The sequence below is a fragment of the Magallana gigas genome, chromosome 4 (assembly GCF_963853765.1).
Source record: "Magallana gigas chromosome 4, xbMagGiga1.1, whole genome shotgun sequence".
NCBI lineage: Eukaryota > Metazoa > Mollusca > Bivalvia > Ostreida > Ostreidae > Magallana > Magallana gigas.
In genome coordinates, this window is record NC_088856.1 from 18,494,117 (window position 1) to 18,512,373 (window position 18,257).

The 18,257-nt window shown below is 34.7% G+C and overlaps 3 protein-coding genes across 5 annotated transcripts; 2 read left to right on the plus strand and 1 right to left on the minus strand.

Annotated features, from left to right (window-relative positions):
- Positions 1-247: 247 nt before the first annotated feature.
- Positions 248-3,140, minus strand: LOC105346700 (E3 ubiquitin-protein ligase TRIM71). 3 transcript variants are annotated; one of them, XM_011455405.4, is made up of 2 exons: positions 3,000-3,140; positions 248-2,617 (listed from the first exon to the last, which is right to left on the minus strand). In XM_011455405.4, exon 2 carries the CDS (start codon positions 2,570-2,572, stop codon positions 845-847), a length of 1,728 nt encoding a protein of 575 aa, XP_011453707.3. In that variant the 5' UTR covers positions 2,573-2,617; positions 3,000-3,140; the 3' UTR covers positions 248-844. The 3 variants fall into 3 exon arrangements, with proteins under 3 accessions (XP_011453707.3, XP_065937606.1, XP_011453708.3); XM_066081534.1 differs by having other exon boundaries at positions 3,004-3,083; XM_011455406.4 differs by having other exon boundaries at positions 2,989-3,083.
- Position 3,141: 1 nt separating this feature from the next.
- LOC105346701 (vacuolar fusion protein MON1 homolog A) lies at positions 3,142-10,191 on the plus strand. Its single transcript, XM_011455407.4, has 7 exons — positions 3,142-3,399; positions 3,908-4,050; positions 4,240-4,681; positions 5,044-5,219; positions 5,686-5,806; positions 6,571-6,852; positions 7,238-10,191. Exons 1-7 carry the CDS (start codon positions 3,142-3,144, stop codon positions 7,376-7,378), a joined length of 1,563 nt encoding a protein of 520 aa, XP_011453709.2. The 3' UTR covers positions 7,379-10,191.
- Positions 10,192-13,806: 3,615 nt separating this feature from the next.
- LOC105346702 (uncharacterized) lies at positions 13,807-17,790 on the plus strand. Its single transcript, XM_011455408.4, has 4 exons — positions 13,807-13,987; positions 14,623-14,692; positions 15,592-15,752; positions 16,541-17,790. Exons 1-4 carry the CDS (start codon positions 13,918-13,920, stop codon positions 16,756-16,758), a joined length of 519 nt encoding a protein of 172 aa, XP_011453710.3. The 5' UTR covers positions 13,807-13,917; the 3' UTR covers positions 16,759-17,790.
- The last annotated feature ends 467 nt before the right edge of the window (positions 17,791-18,257 follow it).

Consider the following 18,257-nt stretch of genomic DNA (forward strand, 5'->3'; position numbering starts at 1 on the left):
CCCTGTATGTCACACGTAATTATGCCTATTAATTTGATTGTCTACATAGTCTTTTCCTGCCAATTCATTAGATATCCACAAAAGATTACATTTTTGTATTTTAAGCTATTGTCACAGAAAAAAAAATCCTCTTTCAATAACTGAATTGATACCAGAAATAATGCTTAGTAGTTTTAATTATTATGCCATTTTCCTATTATTAAGGATTGGTTGGTTGAATTTCATAAGGTAGATAAGACAAAAAACATTTTTTGTAATTGTAGAAGTTTTATTTGGAAACAAAAGGGACTGGTCCATGTGCCAGAGAAGCTTAACTAGCAAGCCATAAAAAGATTTTTTAAAATGGTGCCGCAACAAAAACTTAAACAACAAATACATACATGTGTATTGTATTACTATTACCAGGTACACGAGTTCAAAATAAAATAAAAGGTTGAAGAAAGAAATGGATTATTGGGGAAAATAGCACATACTACATGATCACTATTCTGCAAATGGCAATTTTAAAGTCACAATAATCATGCATGCATATACATTTGTATTCATTCAAACAAAGCTTATAAAGATTGAAAATATATACCCCCGATACCAAAATTTAATTCTGAAAAGCATTAGCTATGTACTGGGGAAACAGTAAAATGTCATCAAACAACCAAATGCCAACAACAACAAAAATAAAGAAAAGGAAATAAATTGCTAAAGCTCTTATTCAAAATACAGTAATCAAGTGAAGTTCCTAACAAATAGTGAGGAACAACTCAATAATTGACTAGATTTAACAGCTGCTCAGATATCTTGATCTACAGATGGTGGATATCTTTCATGTACACCCCTTTACTGGTACTTATAAGCCATGTTCCTCCAGGTACTTGTAAATTTTCATCTTCCGAGACACAAATCCCAGTTCATACAGATTATCTTTCCTGTCTACGCTCAGTCCGAAAACTTCAGTGAGTTTGGATACAATGGTGGACAGATACATGCCATCCTTGTTGAACAAGTAAATGCAGGCATTGGTGTGGTCGGCTACCACAATGTTACCTAAACTGTCAGTATCTAACTGCTGGGGGTTAAACTTCTGCGTCGTTCCTCCCAAAGAGAACCTCTTCTTCCCATCCCGATTCACGACAATCACCTGCTGTTTGCCGACATCCGACACACAAATGTCCATGTTGACGTTCTCGGCCACAAAGTACGGCCGCGAGAATAGTTCTTTGTGGTCTTGATGGGAGATTTTCAACAGCAGGTTCCAAGTTTTGGAGTACTTTGCAATGAAGCCTTTCTCTTGAGTTTTATCCTCTGTGGACTTTACTTGGGAAACTTGGCACACGAGGATGTCGTCGTTTCTGCAGAGATACAAACCAGTGGGATGGTTTTCAGTAGTGCACATTTTCTGAACTTTCAACTCGTCCAAGTTTGGGGAAATTTCGTATATCAATTTACTTTCGCAATCTGTGTACAAAACATTTCCTGTGCGTAAAATGGCTAATCCAGCTCCTTGGGCAAAATCTCTTTTAAAATCTATACAATCCAACTCTTGTCCAGTATCCAAGTCATATTGAATCAACTTCTTCCCAACATGTAGTGCCCAGAGTGAATCATGGTCCATACAAAATGTTGAGATAGGATCCTTCCGTTTCTTGTCAATCTTTAGGGTGCTCGTCTTTTTGGGAGACTTCATGACCTTTTTCTGCTGGCCGCTAGCTTTAATTGCTCTATGCTTGCTTGGTACCCTCCGTCCCCTATGATATTGTAGGACTGGGTAGGTGAAAGCTCCAAACTGTTGCAGCAGCTGGTTCATATCAACCTTCCCTGGGGTAAATGTTGGCTTGCTGCAGGTACAGGAGTCAGGAATGCTGTACATCTCACTGAAGATGGAGTTCTCCTGTCTGAACCACAGCAACTCCACCATGTTATCAGAGTCCAGCAACTTTGTCATGTCAGATTTAAGATTGGCCAGTTGGAGTATTCTTTCTTCCAAGGATATAATCTGCATCTGAAGACCCTCATATGGACCAGTGCTTAGTTTGGCCATCTGTTTGACCCCTGCCTGCATAATTTTCTGAATCATATCCGTCATTGTGTTAGCATGAGATTTCATCTCATTTTCCAGATCCTCGATTTTCTGTTTTAGTGTTGTCAAAAGCTGTGTTGCATCATCCAACAGAGCATCATGCTCTGGTAAAATAATGTCATCCAAATCCTGCAGGTCAACCCTCATGCTTTTCTTTGACTCTTCATAAACTTTTGGGATTTCTGCAAGAACATGGCCATTGTGATTTTTCGTGAGGCAACGGGCACAGACTGGAACTTCACATAACTTGCAACAGACCTCGTACTTAGATTCTGGGTGGAAGCGGCAAAACCCATAATCCTTGATTACATCCTCTTGGATGTTGCCCCTGAGTAATACAATATGATGACTGTTTGATATTTTACGCTGCAGGTGCTGAACTTTGCATGGCTCACAAAGTCGACCTGGACATGTTTTGCAGTAATGTGTTGCAGGCTGGCAATCACAGTTTTCACACTGGCTGGCATTCTGGGCTTGTACGTCTCCTCCTTCTGCCATCTTGGTCAAAATTGTAACTTAATATCTTTTTGTTTGAACAAAGACCTGAAATATGAACACAAGTGTATGTGTATCTGTTATTTTGCTTAAAAAATTGACACTTATCATGCTTATGGTGTTTTAAATGAAAATATTAACCTTAACTAACCCTTATTAATATATCACAATATGTGCCAGACAGAAAAAAATGTTCAGTGTTTAAGATTGACAACAAGGAAAAAAGGATTTGTGTTTGATGTCATCTGGATTTATAACTACTTGTACTCTTTAACTCGTATTGAGAAGATTTAAAAACTGAAATCAACCAATGCAGCTGCTTCGTAATTAACAATATTATACATGTAAAAAATGGGCGTTTTAAGAAAAGAAAAATGAATTCCTATGTAATCAGTCATAATTTTTTACCAAATACATACAAATTAATTACCAACTCAATGTGACAACTATCCAACAGCCCGGAATAAAAAAGGAATTCGTCACTCATCACCTCTTAAAGTTTTGGCGCCATTCGTCGACAAAGTGAAAGTAGAGCTCTCCAACGAAAAAGGTAGAAAGTTGATGGATGAAAAATGGCTGAAAACAGAGAGGCGGAACATGTTTCCACCTCAGAATCGGAGCAAAGCGACTTCATAGAGCCGGAGATAAGGCGCAAAGACACCGAAGAGCCTTTTATCAATGTAGATTATGAAGCACTCGAAGAGTACGACAGCCAACCAAGCGGGGTTATCCACGAACTCGTTAGACAATGTTCACATGACGACGGAAAAAATCTGTCGTCTAACGATGAAATCTCTGGAGGTGAAGAGGCTCGGTCCGAGAGTGAGCAGGTCAGTCTATGAAAGCATGAAAATAATTCTTATATATATAGTTCCCTATGTGATGAAGGTTTAAATTGTATTTGATTGGTTTTCGCATCTTTAATTAGCAGCAGCAAGAATGTTGCATTATTGATTAGAGGCAACACTTTTTGTTAATTCCAATTTTTCTGTCGTTGTAAATGTTTGATATAATTATCCAGTAAGTAAAAATAAAAAATACGATTTCCCCCCAATGTACACCAGTACACTAGATTGCACTATCTGCTGTCATTGTTCCAAAAGGTCATAACAATTGATGAATTTTAAAGAAAAAAGTTGGATTTATTTCTTAAACATTAAAAAAAACCTGGTCATAAACATTGAATATAAGTGAATTAAAGCATGATGAACATTTTAGCATGATGAAATTTTTCATTGGTCTGATATCTAAGATACATGTATGTCATCTCTTGTTGAACCTGGTAGATTATTATGTGCAAAGTTCATATACATGTATTTATTCATCCTATTTCTTTAGGCGAGCAGTGATATGGAGAAGGTGTCACTCAAACCTCAAGAACTGCCTGAAGAAGAACTGGACGAGACACAGACAGCAGAATGGAGAGAGAGAAAAAAGCACATCTTCATCTTAAGTGAATCTGGCAAACCAGTATACTCAAGGTAAGTGTGAAAAATAATGACCAAAATTTTTCTCAGATCCTAATTTTATGCAGTGCAAAATATTAGTATCTGGTTTGCTACTAAATACTCAAACCCATGTTTATTGGGCACAGGCATTATAGTATTGACTGTCTTTTAATTTTTTTTGTCAAAAATACGAGGTGATAATTTTCCTGTATTTCCTTCTAGATATGGCAATGAAGACAAACTTGTCACCATCATGGGACTTCTGCAGGCATTGGTCTCATTTGTGCATGATTCAAACAAAGACAATATCCGATGCATTGTGGCCGGTGACCATAAATTTGTTTTTCTTGTTCGGGATCATCTTCTTTTAGTCGGCGTGTGTTGCAGCCAAGACTCACCGCATCAAATTCTACACCAGCTTTCATATCTATACAACCAGATTCTTAGCGTACTGACTCATACAACCTTAAATAAAATATTTAAACAGAGACGTAATTATGATCTTCGGAGATTGTTGAGTGGGGCAGAGAAATTCTTGGACAATTTGTTGCACATGATTGACACAGATGCCAGTTTTTTACTGGGAGCGGTGAGATGTTTACCCCTGGACAGCCAGATTAGGGACCAGATAGCTCAAAGTGTGGGACAGCAAGCCAAAGTAAAGGTAACCTGTTAATTGCATTTCATTGAATAAATGCTGTCTTGTCCTCATTTGTCATGCTTATTCAGTGTGTGGGATAACAATGACCAGGAAATCATTTGATATTGCTTGAGTGAATGGACTCTTAAGTGTGAAGCTAGATAATAGGTCTATAAAGTTCCTACTTTATCTAGGAAAGAATACTTTTATTAATAGACAAAAGGTGTTTAGTGTCGGTGTTATCTTTTATGCATGATAACTACATTTAAATTCATGTAGTAACTTTTGTAAAGCACAGATATTTCATAGAATTTTGAATGAAAGGTCAAGTCATGATAAACTTTTAAGATTTTTACACATGACAACATAATATATTGGTTTTGCAGGACCTGGTTTTCGCCCTGATTCTGGCCAACAACCAGCTGGTGACACTGGTCAGGATGAAGAAGTACTTCCTCCATCCGATGGACCTCCATCTGATTATTAACCTAGTCAATTCCTCCGAGTCGTTCAAAGCAGCAGAGTCCTGGATACCCATTTGTCTTCCCAAGTTTGACTCCAGGTAAATACCATCAAGTATTTGTATATGATTAAGATAAATATATTCAGTTGGGAAAAATTCATTAATCAAAAAAAAAAATGTTCCCCTGTGAAAGATTTTCTGAACACAAAACTATAAAAATAGATACTGTGGAATCATTAGATTTTCGTGGTGGCTCAATTTTCATGGAATTCGTGGCTACCTCTCATCCACGAATATACACCCCCACGAAGTAATAAATTAGGGCAACAAAGTCATAATCCTTTTGTATGTGTACAAAAATACATGAAATGATGTCCCCTCGAACCTGTAAAATTTAAGCAATCCACGAAAATTGGTCCCCACGAAGTTTAATGATTCCACAGGAAACAGATATTTGGGATTATACTTGGGATGGTTCTTGAATTACTTATATATATCTTTTTCACTGGATTACTTGATGATGTGTACAATATATATATTGCACTTGTATTTGTGTATTTTCCAGCGGCTACCTTCAGGCCCACATTTCGTACCTGGACGAGGGTTGTCAGACTTGTCTCCTCTTGCTCTCTGTGGACAGGGAGTCCTTCTTCACGCTCTCCGAATGCAAGAACAAGATACTGGAGGTATGAAGCAAAAGAACACTTGCAATTAATGTATAAGCATGATGTTTTTACTATTCAAGAACATTGAATTGAATTAGGCCTAACAAAAAAATAGGTTTGTTTCCGCTTTCAGGCTGAAAAAATTAGGGTCGGTAGGTCGGCTTTTTTTTTTTTTTTAGTCTTTTTTTTTCCCTCTTCATTTGTTCAACTGTGCATATTAAACCATTTATCTAATAAACTGGGTAAGATAAAAACAAAAACCAAGTATTTGTTGTCATTGTTTAAATGATCTGATAAACTTTTTCCCTGGCTGGTGGGAACATTTCTTGAGCTCAACTGGCACGACATGTGCTGCCATTTGTAAATAACAAACATCTACACAACACTGATGACATCTAAATAAGTTCTATAAGCGTTTTTACGACTTAAATTTAGAAGACACAAAAAATTTTTAAATCGGATAAAAACGAAATTTTAACAAAAAACAGATAAAAACGGAAATTTACGAAAAAACTTGAAAATTTTTTTTTGGGTTGGCGGGTTTAAGTTAGGGTCAGTCGGGAAAGCGGAAACAAACCTATTTTTTTGTTCGGCCTTAAAAAAAATACAATTACACATACTCCAATGAACATGTAAAGTTGTATTTGTGAAGTTTAACCTTTGGTCTATTTGTGAAGTTTGACCTCTGATTTATTTGTAAACTGTGAACTTTGACCTTCTTTCTAGATAAAAATGTATACTTTAGCTGATTAACAACATTACTGAAAATGCTTTTTCAATTTCAGAGACTGAACAAGTACAATGGTCTCAGGGCTATCAGCGACTCGATTGCCAACTCCAGCTACGGCATCCGTCAGTGTGGGATATCGGACCTACGTCACTTCCTGTACAAGTCACGGTCCACCGCTCAGTTCACCAGTCCCGAGATCGAGGCCCCGTACCTCAAACCCGAGGAACAGGAGAGGCTGTTCGGCCTTTACCTGTATCTCCATCACAGAATTCACATGACGGACCGGCCCCTGAAGATTCTGTATCATGTAGGGCAGCATGAGACTTTACTAGGATGGGCAAGTGTTCTTTTTGTTGATTTTGTTAATTGATTAGTCTGTCAACTATACAAAAGTCAGTTCGGGAGATTCTTAAAGTGTAGCTCACCTGTTGAATGTTACAGGCATGTTTTTGACATGAATACTACATTCATCTTAATGCTATCTCAGCAAGTTACAAATTACATTGATCTACTCTTCTCAAATTATTAGATGAATTAAGAAAAATTGCAGTAGGTTGGATTTTTTCTCTATAAGGTTGTAATTCCATCTGAGTTGTTTGCTACTCTAGCAAATTATTCAGTACAAAGAAGTGATTTTTAGCATAAACTTTCTTTGTGCATGAAAGCAGCATGATGTATATGTTGTGAAGAATGTTATATTTAATGTCATTCTTGCTTTACAGTTAACTCAGGGTTTTGAGCTCTATGCAGTATTTGGACCTCTAGTTACCAAACCTGCTGCCATAGCAGCCATAAACAAACTTCTAAGGTGGATCAAGAAAGAGGAAGAACATTTATTTATATTAAGCTCTGTGACATTTTGATTAGGACTAGACTTTAGAATATGAAATATTTTAGTATTTGTCTATACATGCAGCTCTGAGTTGAACTTATGTGTGGATAGGAATGCATTGAATTCAGAGGAACCATTTCATATGTGTACATGTACTTTACAAAAGTCTCTGTGTGAAGTTCAAGAGTTTAGACATTGAAGCAGATATCGTCAGCAATCATTTCCAATCTATTATTAGTAATAGATATTATATTTAAATCCATTCCTTGCCATATAAACAACTTGCTCTGTGCAAATAAAAATGTATCATCATATGTGATTACATATAGAGTACAAGAATTATGTCAAACGATATGGAAATTTTTTGCAATGGGCACTATGCATGTGCAAATGCTTAGCTGGTTTATTTATATCATGACAAGTGTGACAAGATCATAGGTCTAACATTCCATACTTGAATTCCCTCATTTGTCCTGTTCCTCTGTCTGTCCAGCTGTCTATGCCACTCTTTCACAAATTTCTTGTAGTTTCAGTCGATAAGTTTTGCAGCTTATGTATGAAAATGAGTAGAATATCCCAGTATTGAAAATCACACAGAAAAATTGTATGTTGGAACATGACCTAAGCTGTAAATATAACCACAGGGATAGACTTATTACTGCTATCAAATCGCTTCATCACACGATGTTTCTTGTGAAGAAATTATTCTTGCTATAGCTTGCTGTATATGGGAAAATATTCGCCCCCGTTTTTTTCGTCCCTTTTGCCCCTGTTGTCAGTGAGCGAATTGAAGACTTGGCAATTACCAATGTTTAAAGTTATCTCTTTAATATACAAGCTTGTCTGGGCAAATTTAAGATGGGGCAAAATCATTTGCAAGTGTAGAAGGGCGAAAATAACCCTGTATACAGTATCTATCATATATATTTTGCCAAAAAATGTCATACAATTTTATACTACATCACTATATGGGTATTTTTGTATATGTAGTTCTGTCATTTTGGTGTCAAAAGGCTTCAACATGCAAACATGGGGTATGAATGTTGTTCCAGTTGTATCTGATAGTATAGCTAGATGTTGAGATGTATAGCCATTTGGCATCATCGGATACCCACGGATGATCGCGTCTTTTGAAAGACGCAATCACCCGTGGGTATCCGACAATGAGCCATTTGGATACCTGTGATTGTCTGCAAAACTGTAGCACTGTGATAAATGATTTGTATCAAATTAATCCATGATATTTACTAGCCACAGATCTATAGCTTTAGTGCAAGGCATTTTGATATGCTCTGTCTAAAAGCTTGAAAACCATGGCTACGGCATGACCAAAAAGGGCATCATTTGAACAATGTTGTAATAATATTATTTAATTTCTATATGTACAATTAAGTCATGATTTGAAAGTTCAATGTTTAATATGTTTTCAATGTTATTAAGTTTTATCTGTGTAAAGTGTATTTGCCAGTTTAATGGCAAGGGTTTGAAGCAGCCATGCATGTACATGTTAGAAGAACATGTACTACATGTATGTAATTTACATGTGCAGGAAAGTTTGAGTTAATTGACACTTGATGAGGCACTGACTGCTTCATATGGTTAATTGCTCATGGTTAATTGCTTTATTACCAACATCATGTACATTTAAATGCAAGCACAAACAATTAAAGCAATGAGAATCATGTACAAAAAATATATTTAGCAGCTGTTAAGTTTTATAGGAAATGAAATGTTGAATTATGCAATCATATGATTACCAGCCTCATTCAGATAGATAAGGTTATTTTTAGTCTAAGTGTACAGAGTGTATTGATTTTTTTATAGAAAATTACAGGAATTGGAAATGTGAGAAATTCTAAGTGTCTGTCTTGTAAAACCACATTTGTTTTAGTAGTAAATTCCATGGTATAATTTTTGTTGTAATCATGTTGAATTTCAGTATTACCAATTTAATTCATGCAACTGAAACAAATATTAATAATTAAGTTTTAGTGGTATAATTTTGTTTAAAATTGGTTGTAAAATAAACAAAGATGTCTGTTGACTACAAATTGCAAAAAGCATGGTCCCTATTGGATGCTTAGATACCTGGGGGATGGGCGGTTTATTTTTTTAGAACCTCAGAGATGATGGCCATGCTGTTACAGATATATCACACACGTATGCAAACAGCAATACCTAGGTAATCAAGTTATAATGAGACAGAGAAACGAGACATGACAGGATACTAAATTCAGCAATTATGGAGTGTTGCCATTAAAGCTCTCTTATCATCACAACACATTGTCTTGGAATTAATTATCTTTAGAAACATTTCGTTTTCATGTATATTTATTGGAATACACACATGTAATACTCTACATTCCGCACACAACCTGGATATTTATTCATTATATTGATTTGTAAGCTCCAGAAATGTCTATGTTGCAGTAATTTATCCATGGGGAGAGAAGCAGACGTAAACCCCTTAACTGGTAAAAATGTTATTTATGTAATTGATTACCCTATTTTTCTGCAAGATGTTCAATCTACGGTACATAAATATGAAAATAAACGATTATGTAGATTTTAATTGAAACTAAAAATTGAAAGATTATCATATAAAAACTGTTTCACTCCCCTTTTGTTGTATAGGAATTTAGGGCAATAACACGGTGATAACTACAATTATATAATTATAATTATTGTATTTTATTTAGGCGTAGATCTATGAGGAGGTTGGTGTTATGTAGAGAATAATTATCTGTTGTTTTATGTGAGGCTCGCTGCATCTGAGATATATAAATGTAGAACTCTGAATTGTATTAAAAGAATGTGTGAAATAAAAACACTGAATTTTATAAAGGTTTATTTATTTAACTTTCTTAATACATACATCATATTGTGATTTTTCCCCGTAGGAATTTCACGTAAAATCAATTGATTTATTAAACCTAAACGATTGCGTTCTTACTTATTAATTTCTTGGCTATATCTAAATATTATTATTTAAAAGATGATTTTCGACAAACTTCAATGGACATTTATCTTAAGGTAGTCCTATACTCGGCACTAAATGGGCTCAATCATTAAAAGCTTAGCTTTAAATGATAAATATACATTCTAGCAATATATATACAAAAGAAAATATATATGTTTACATACTAGTTTGTTTGTTATCACCTCTCAGACGGGTGTAGCACCTTGCGAAAATTATTGACAATTATGAAATTTGCCAGACGTCCGTTTTTCCTAAAAATAATTACCAATTTTGGGAAAATTAGAACTGAACATACAAAATAGAGTATAAATATTTATTTAAGCCATATCTCATCAATAATTTTGCGCAAATTTTTGTAAGTAAGTACGCTTTATGGACCTGATGTATCAAAATAGAATACAAAAAATGCAATGCTAGTATCGCGTTTGGTAATTTTTTTTACTATTTTATGGTCTCAAACTTAAATTCATGGTGTTTATTCTATAGATTGACATCTTAGAAAAAAGATTTGGTAAACTAAATTATATGTTGACGGATTACTTTTCACGCTATAAGCTCTAAACCAAGTAGACCCCGACGAAAAAATCCGTAAAAATCACATTTTGCTACAGTTTTCTGCCTAGATCTGTAAACAATGTTAGATATCATTTAAACATTAATTAATTGACGATTGATTAAATTCGAAATAGCTTCTGTCTCTATATCTAAACCGGTTTTAGTAAAAGAAAACGACAAATTCGGGGGGGGGGATCAAAACAAAGAAGATATAAGCATACCTGAGATCCTGGTTAATCAGAAACTTCGTTTTTCATTTTACTTTAACAGAATCGAGTTTCTCAACATTAATCATTTCTATCTCTCATAGAATACATATATTACCGTTCTTATTGCTTATTATTGCCATTGTTTACAACAGCGATGTAGGGCAAAATCAATACCGGTGTTGTATAGCAGTTTTTCCCCCATAGTAGCTTCCCCCCCCCCCGGAAAAGCTACTATATAGTAGCCTTTCCCCCCGGGGGGAAAAGCTACTATATAGTAACTTTTCCCCCATAGTAGGGTTTCTCCTGCACGTTTTTGGTTCAGATTTTATAAAAAATATTTATGGAAATCCAGTAAGGATTAAAATCAATGTTTCTACACTCCCATGTTGCATACATGTATATCTGCATTAATCTGTACAGGTTAAGTTTCGTTTTGCCGATTTATTATCTTTATAGACGATGCTGAAAGTTGAACATGTGTGTAATGGAATTACACATAGAACTTAATTTAGGTAATTTAATGAAAAAAGTTTTACGAGTTAAACACTTATATTCATAATTCTGTGTTCTGAAATTGTATTAAACGAGAATTAAACGAGAATGTTTTAAGAATTTCTTGATAAATCTATCAGACTGTTTGTCTGTTTGTGAAAATTTCATCCAGGCTAAACTTCTGTTTTAGAGAAATTTTGTTTCCGATGTTTCAGAGCTCGATTTTTAAAATTGGTTCTATGAGTGGTGACCCGAATCTCAAATTCTAGAGATGACCAATTAACCATATTTGCACAGTGATAGTGGTATACCACTAGAAGATGACACCGAAAATTTAAGCCCCCATGCAGGGTAGGAGCCTTTGTTGTTTTCGAGCCCGATGTTTGAAATCCAATTATAAAGAATATGTATTTTTAGGGCCGCATATCTCAAAAACTATAGATGACTACATGAACATATTTTTACGGTCATTTAATAGTAAAATCATCAATTAAAAATACACAACCACTCATATATTTTTTTATCAAAATGATTGAAAATTACTTTAATTCTGCTGCTTTTTTTTTTAATTAAATTTACAAACAAAATTATGCGTAACTTTAAAACGAAATGGTAAACACTAACTTCACATATGCTTTTAATACATAATTAAAATACCCCTTACCCATGATTTAAAACCCCATCAATCAAAGTAAAACTAAAACATTTCAGTTTCTCATCATATCATTGCATCCTGTCTCCCGTTTGATATTTAGCAGAGGAAATATATATTTGTTTTTAAGATCGTCAATTCTAACGGTATGAATTTAAAATTGATAACCTTTTGGACGAAGGGAGTAATACATTTCCACTTTTTATTCCCTTCCTCTACAAAATTAAGTCAAGATTGGTCAGTTAGTTCCCTGGGAGAAGCTTAATTATACATTGATGGTAATACATTGGAAAATTAAATTTCCAAACCAGCGTATTTTCTTTCAAATGTGTTCTCGCGTGTTCATAACGTCGAAGTCAAAACTGTGGATAAGCATCGATTAGATGCAAAAGATTCGAAGTATTCCGAAATCCGTGTAAAAGGTGTTCCAAAAAGGGGTGAGAACAGGTGAAATAAACGATGATGACACATGCATGTTATGAAGGCGCATGCCTTAGTTCATATTTGGGGTTGAGAAAAACCATGTATTTTATTCTATGTATTAATAAATGCCATAATTATCCTTTTTTGTGAGAAATTAATATCATATCAGTTATTGCAAATTATTGCCACGAGTGGTCCGCAATAAACATGGCCGGAAAGTAAAAATAGGGGAAAATCCACTATATAGTAGGTTTTCCGTGGGGGTAATCTGGCTAGAAAAAGGAGGAAAACCCACTATAAAGTCAGCTTTCCGTGGGGGAAAAACTGCTATATGGACATTTTTCCGGGGGGAAGAACTGCTATATAGCCATTTTTCCGGGGGGAAAGATGGCTAGGGGGAAAAGGCACTATATAACACCGGGTATCAAAAACGCTTTGTAAAAGTCGAACCAATATTGTAAAATCCGTATTTTGACGTAGTGCGATACTCGGACTACTTTAAGCCCATTAAATATCTCCGGATAAAGATAAATATGATTCTTCCGGGGGGGGGGGGATGTTCCGAATGTTACTTATGTTTCCAGGGGGTCCGATACCTATTTTAATTTTTATGTGATCATGAAATTATGCTCATTTTAATTTTCAGGAGGGGTGAGTAACTGAACCTACCGATTCTTCTGACATTCTCTAGATCCGCATACGCCTTGAGTGAGTTAAAATAACTTTTAATAACTCGAAAATATATTAAAGAAGCGGTTTATAAGAAATCCCGACCAACTAATTTGAACATCTACATACTAATACACAGCAGTTTGCGCATACCAGAATGGTTCTTTAATATAAACTTTCACTCCCACCCTTCTCGCCTCCATAGTAGAGCTGTAATGGAAGTAATTAAAATGGTATACCAAGTGGAGGAAAAATATCACCAAGTCTAAGAGATATTTATAGTTCTCCATATAGCCACAGCAAATGCTTACGTAAAAATAAAATAAAGGCACTTGCGACCCAAACCTTCAAAGGCGTGATAGATAGTATCGGTATTAAGATTTTTTGCAATGTGTCAAATGAAGCGTGGCTTTGTTCCTTAGGATTCTGTCAAGTTTATTCAATCCACATCAGAACAATTTATATTGTTCCATTCTCATTGTCCTAATTAAACCCCAAATTATTGGCACAGAGACGGTCATTTTGTCACGATGTTAAACCCCAGAGATTAAGAAATCGCGAAAAAAAAATATTTATATGTATCATAAGATATGATGGATCCTCTATATGAAAAAGTGAAATGGAGTTTTAGGTGGACAGTATTCTTCACGCTTATTTCAGGTAAACTTAGAACAAAGGACAAATTGTCAACAAATCAATGATATTGCCGAAATCTCTGATAATAGATACATACATGTATTATTATGCGTATAATTTATCTTCACACGTTCACTTCTTTGATACGCAAAAAAAGTGTCGGTATTTCTGTTGACAATTACATGAAAAAAAAATTAAAAACGTGATTTTTTTTTTGGCGTAGTTAACAACACGTATCGATTCATGCATGAACTTGGCTGAGAAGTAGATTGTGTTTACTACTGTTAACGTTTAATCATAAATAATTGTAATTTTTATTCAAAATTGTCTAGTTTTGTAGTCATTTCTTGTGTGTTCTCGCCTCATGTATAAAATCTGGGTTACGTAACTTTACCCCTTTAGATTTTGCCAATTGTTTCAATACTTCTTTGACACTCAGAACGGTAAAACTGACTTTGAACCATGCAATTTATAACAAAGCCACTGAATGATAAATACAAAGTACTACAGACAGATTTAACAATGTTTACAAAACATTTACATCCTCTGCTTTTTAAAATACAAAATTTCAATCCAACATTAAAAGGTAAATTCGTATACAAGAAAGCCCTACGTCATGTCTCTCTTGAAGTACTAATTAGTCTCCCTGATTATTTTAGATTGCAGCTGCAAGTACTGCTACACATCATCTACAGGGGCCTACCTGTGCCAGTACACGTATGGGGCGGGGTAAGTACTATAAGTCAAAACGTTTCACTATAATGATTGATTTTGAGTGCAGTACCTCTGAAGGAGATAGAACCATTTTAACAAGAGCTTGGGCTTTGGGTAGTTGTGTCAAACAGCAATGTGACGTAGGCCTGTCAATTTCATTGATAGTTCTTTAAAAAAATCATGTAATATTTCAAAGAAAATTAGGTCCTCTGTATAGGTTCCAACTGTAAATGTGAAATTCGCACAATTTAAGCTCTCATAAGTATTTTTCCTTTGAAATTTTCCTGTAAAATTGGTTTGAAGGAGCATTTTAATCAAATATATATATATTGTTAGTCTATGTGAAATTGTTATTTTGAAATATAAGCATTATTTTTTTTCTCGAAAATTCAAGTAAGGAATTATCAAGTGAAAGCTACCTGAAACACCTTTTAGGCAAAATGTATATGAAATTTGTATGCAGACGTATAGCCCAACTGCAAATAAGTTAGGAATAAAGAGGTGCAACTGCTACTCCATCATAAATCATAGTTGATCCTATTGATCTCGATACTTTATACAATATACATATACCCTGTAGATATTACTATATACATTATATTGTACAAGTAACTGTACATGTATTTTTAAACACAGTACAAATTAACTGTACACACTGATCATGCAACTTTATACATTGTACATACATGTAATTCAATGCACTGTACATGTAACTTTATAAACTGTACATGTAACTTTATACACTGTATATGTAACTTTATACACTGTACATGTAACTTTAAACACTGTACAAGTAACCGTACACTCCGAACATGTAACTTTACATACTATACATTCATCTAACTTTATACTTTGTATATGTAACTTTATACACTGTACATGTAACATATATTAAATTGACTTGCTTCCTGCAGACAGTCCGGTGAGATAGCAGGCATTGTGATAGGAGCAGTGATCGGTCTGGCCGTCCTCATCGGCATCATAGTATGCTGTGCCACCAAGTGTAACAAGAAGAAGAAGCAGCCCCGAGCAGCACGTCCTACCCGAGTGCAGGTGACTGAGGCCAGCAGACGAGGTCAGTAATGTTTTTTTTTTCTTCTTGAATTCCCTCATTTTTTCTTTTGTGTTTAATTGTTTCATTTACAATTTTGACTTTTTGAGTCATTTCGAATTATTTCTTTGACAGAAAACATGATACTTAGTTTTCGAGCTATTATCAATGGGCTTAGCAAAATTAGCTTACTATAACTAATTTCAAAGGACTTCGTTTTAGCCGTAATGTATTGTACATGTAGTATACGTATAGAGCAAAATCATTAACGAAATCTCAAAACGAATTTGTTATAAAGCAAAAATTAATATCTTTAGTGATTAGTATAACTGCCTGTCACTTACAAAGAAAAACGGTTAAACCTTTCTTACGTTTCAAAATTACTTATAACAGTCGGACATTAGTTATACCTGTGTTCAATAATTTTCCATAGGTCAATATTAGAATTTTGTCGGGTCATCAATATTGAGGTGGCTGGGTGGTCCATATTAACCATCAGATCTTCCTTAAATTTGATGTCGTTAGCTATAAACTATTATTTAATGAAGAAAAAGTCCAAAAAGTTTACCTTTTAAGTTTGGGTATATATTTCCCTATATTTTTATATTATGGAGCTCTCCTTTCAAAGGAGATCAATAAAGTCTAAAGAATGGCCACGACCATCGAGCTCACTTAAAATTAGTTTTAGCTCGAATTTTGCTACATACGGTCTCGTTATATTCAAATTTTGCTGTACCTTTGTTTTCATCCAGTTCTTCGAAATAAATATACATTGTGCCTTCTTGGTTAACATGTAAACATTACTCTTGCAGATCATATGCCGCCAGAGAGCATGCCGATGTACGGCATGTTTAATATGCCCCCACCCCCGCCGTCTATGCCGGATTTTGCCCCGCCGTCCTACGACTCCCACAACTTCAATCACCCACCCCCTACTGTCTCAGCGACTGTCTCTACATCTGCCGGTCATAACCATGGCATCGGTTTCCATGACGTCGAGGACGACGACTTTTTACCGCCGGCTTACTAGACGATAGCTTATTGGACATTCAGACAACTACTGTGTTGATTTCATTTATCATAGACGCATTTAATACCTACGCCAATAGTCGTGTCCTCTTTTCAAGAGATCGCCCTATATTGCTGGTATGGGGCATCTTGATATACCAAAATGGATGAAAGACTGTTAAAATAAAATTAAAGCCGCCGTTATGATATTTTCAGTTTGTGTAAATTTGAGTTATAATACTTTTGAAAAATTATGAGTGGGGTCAAAATTGTGAAAGCAACTTGAGTTTTCGGCAGCCGATACATTGACCTTTTGCAATAGCTTTTCTATATTTATTGTCCGCGGAAGGATTGATTTTTAAAATGAACATTTAAAAGACACACATATATTGTTAAAAAAAAAATGTACGTGTGTACTCTTCATCTTTTACCAAAAAAATATACTTGGAATTTAGAATTGCTTTGTTTTACCATATCTACGAAAGAGTAAGATTTTAATGTGCTTATTTTTTGCTACAATATAAAGAAAACACTAAAATAATGATGATAAAACTCATAAATATACGAAAAAGTGGTTGAATTGGTTTTTCTGTTGATTTGTACTTGTTTTCCTGATATAAGGTTTTTTTTCACTTTTGGGTGGACGCTAAACATAGAAAAAAACTTGGAATGGCCTGACTCTTTGACATTGCTCTAGGATGTTGCACAGTTTGAATGTGCAAAACATCGTTATGTACAAGATTTTTGGAAGTTTTTCATAATTTGTAGGTGCCCCATGCTGTATCTATAACACTGTCAAGAAACCTCGTTCTCTTTCAATTGTTTCTTTTTACCGTTGATCCAATAAGTGTCCTCAAAAACCACTTGTTATATTTTATACCATTTTGTTCCGTTTTAATGAATTCATTTATATGTATGATTGTTTTGATTTACTTATTTACTTTTATTCATGATGCATGTATATGACATGGAGATCTTCGTCTTCGATGGATTTGACATCAATAAGATGTCGTGAATAAAGGCTACCAAAGACTGATGCAAGTCTCAAAAACAATTTTTTTCTGTACAGTTTAAAACCATGCAATGTCTCTCCTCGTGGGATTTAACCCCATATAAACATAGACATTATATTTTAATTGAATTCTTAATTAGTTTTTGCGATACTTGTAAATAAAATCTAGATAAGAAAGAAGTCGTTAACGAACACTGTGAAGAGTTGTTCAATTTTAGTACAACAATAGAGAAAAAAAACCCACGAAAAGTTACCTGTTTTAGTAGAAGTAAATGTCAAGCATTAATTTATCTTAAATTATGGATATATTATACTTAACGTCAATTGTTAAAATAGAGCTAGCTTTATTTGAAAATACAAATGTAGCTTAGATATCAATTTTGCAAATAATTACATGATCTATAAAACAAAATTTTGAAACGTGGTTCTTTGTAGAAACCCTTGACCTCGATCCAGTTTGGTCTCTATCTTGACCTCCCCGTGTTTTTGTCCACGGATGAAATAAACTT

Coding starts and splice junctions, on each gene's coding strand:
- LOC105346702 (XM_011455408.4), top strand. CDS start 13,918: ATGATGGATCCTCTATATGAAAAAGTGAAATGGAGTTTTAGGTGGACA. Junction 13,988..14,622: donor ATTCTTCACGCTTATTTCAG/GTAAACTTAGAA, acceptor TGATTATTTTAG/ATTGCAGCTGCAAGTACTGC. Junction 15,753..16,540: donor GACTGAGGCCAGCAGACGAG/GTCAGTAATGTT, acceptor TTACTCTTGCAG/ATCATATGCCGCCAGAGAGC.
- LOC105346701 (XM_011455407.4), top strand. CDS start 3,142: ATGGCTGAAAACAGAGAGGCGGAACATGTTTCCACCTCAGAATCGGAG. Junction 3,400..3,907: donor CTCGGTCCGAGAGTGAGCAG/GTCAGTCTATGA, acceptor CTATTTCTTTAG/GCGAGCAGTGATATGGAGAA. Junction 4,051..4,239: donor GGCAAACCAGTATACTCAAG/GTAAGTGTGAAA, acceptor ATTTCCTTCTAG/ATATGGCAATGAAGACAAAC.
- LOC105346700 (XM_011455405.4), bottom strand. CDS start 2,572: ATGGCAGAAGGAGGAGACGTACAAGCCCAGAATGCCAGCCAGTGTGAA.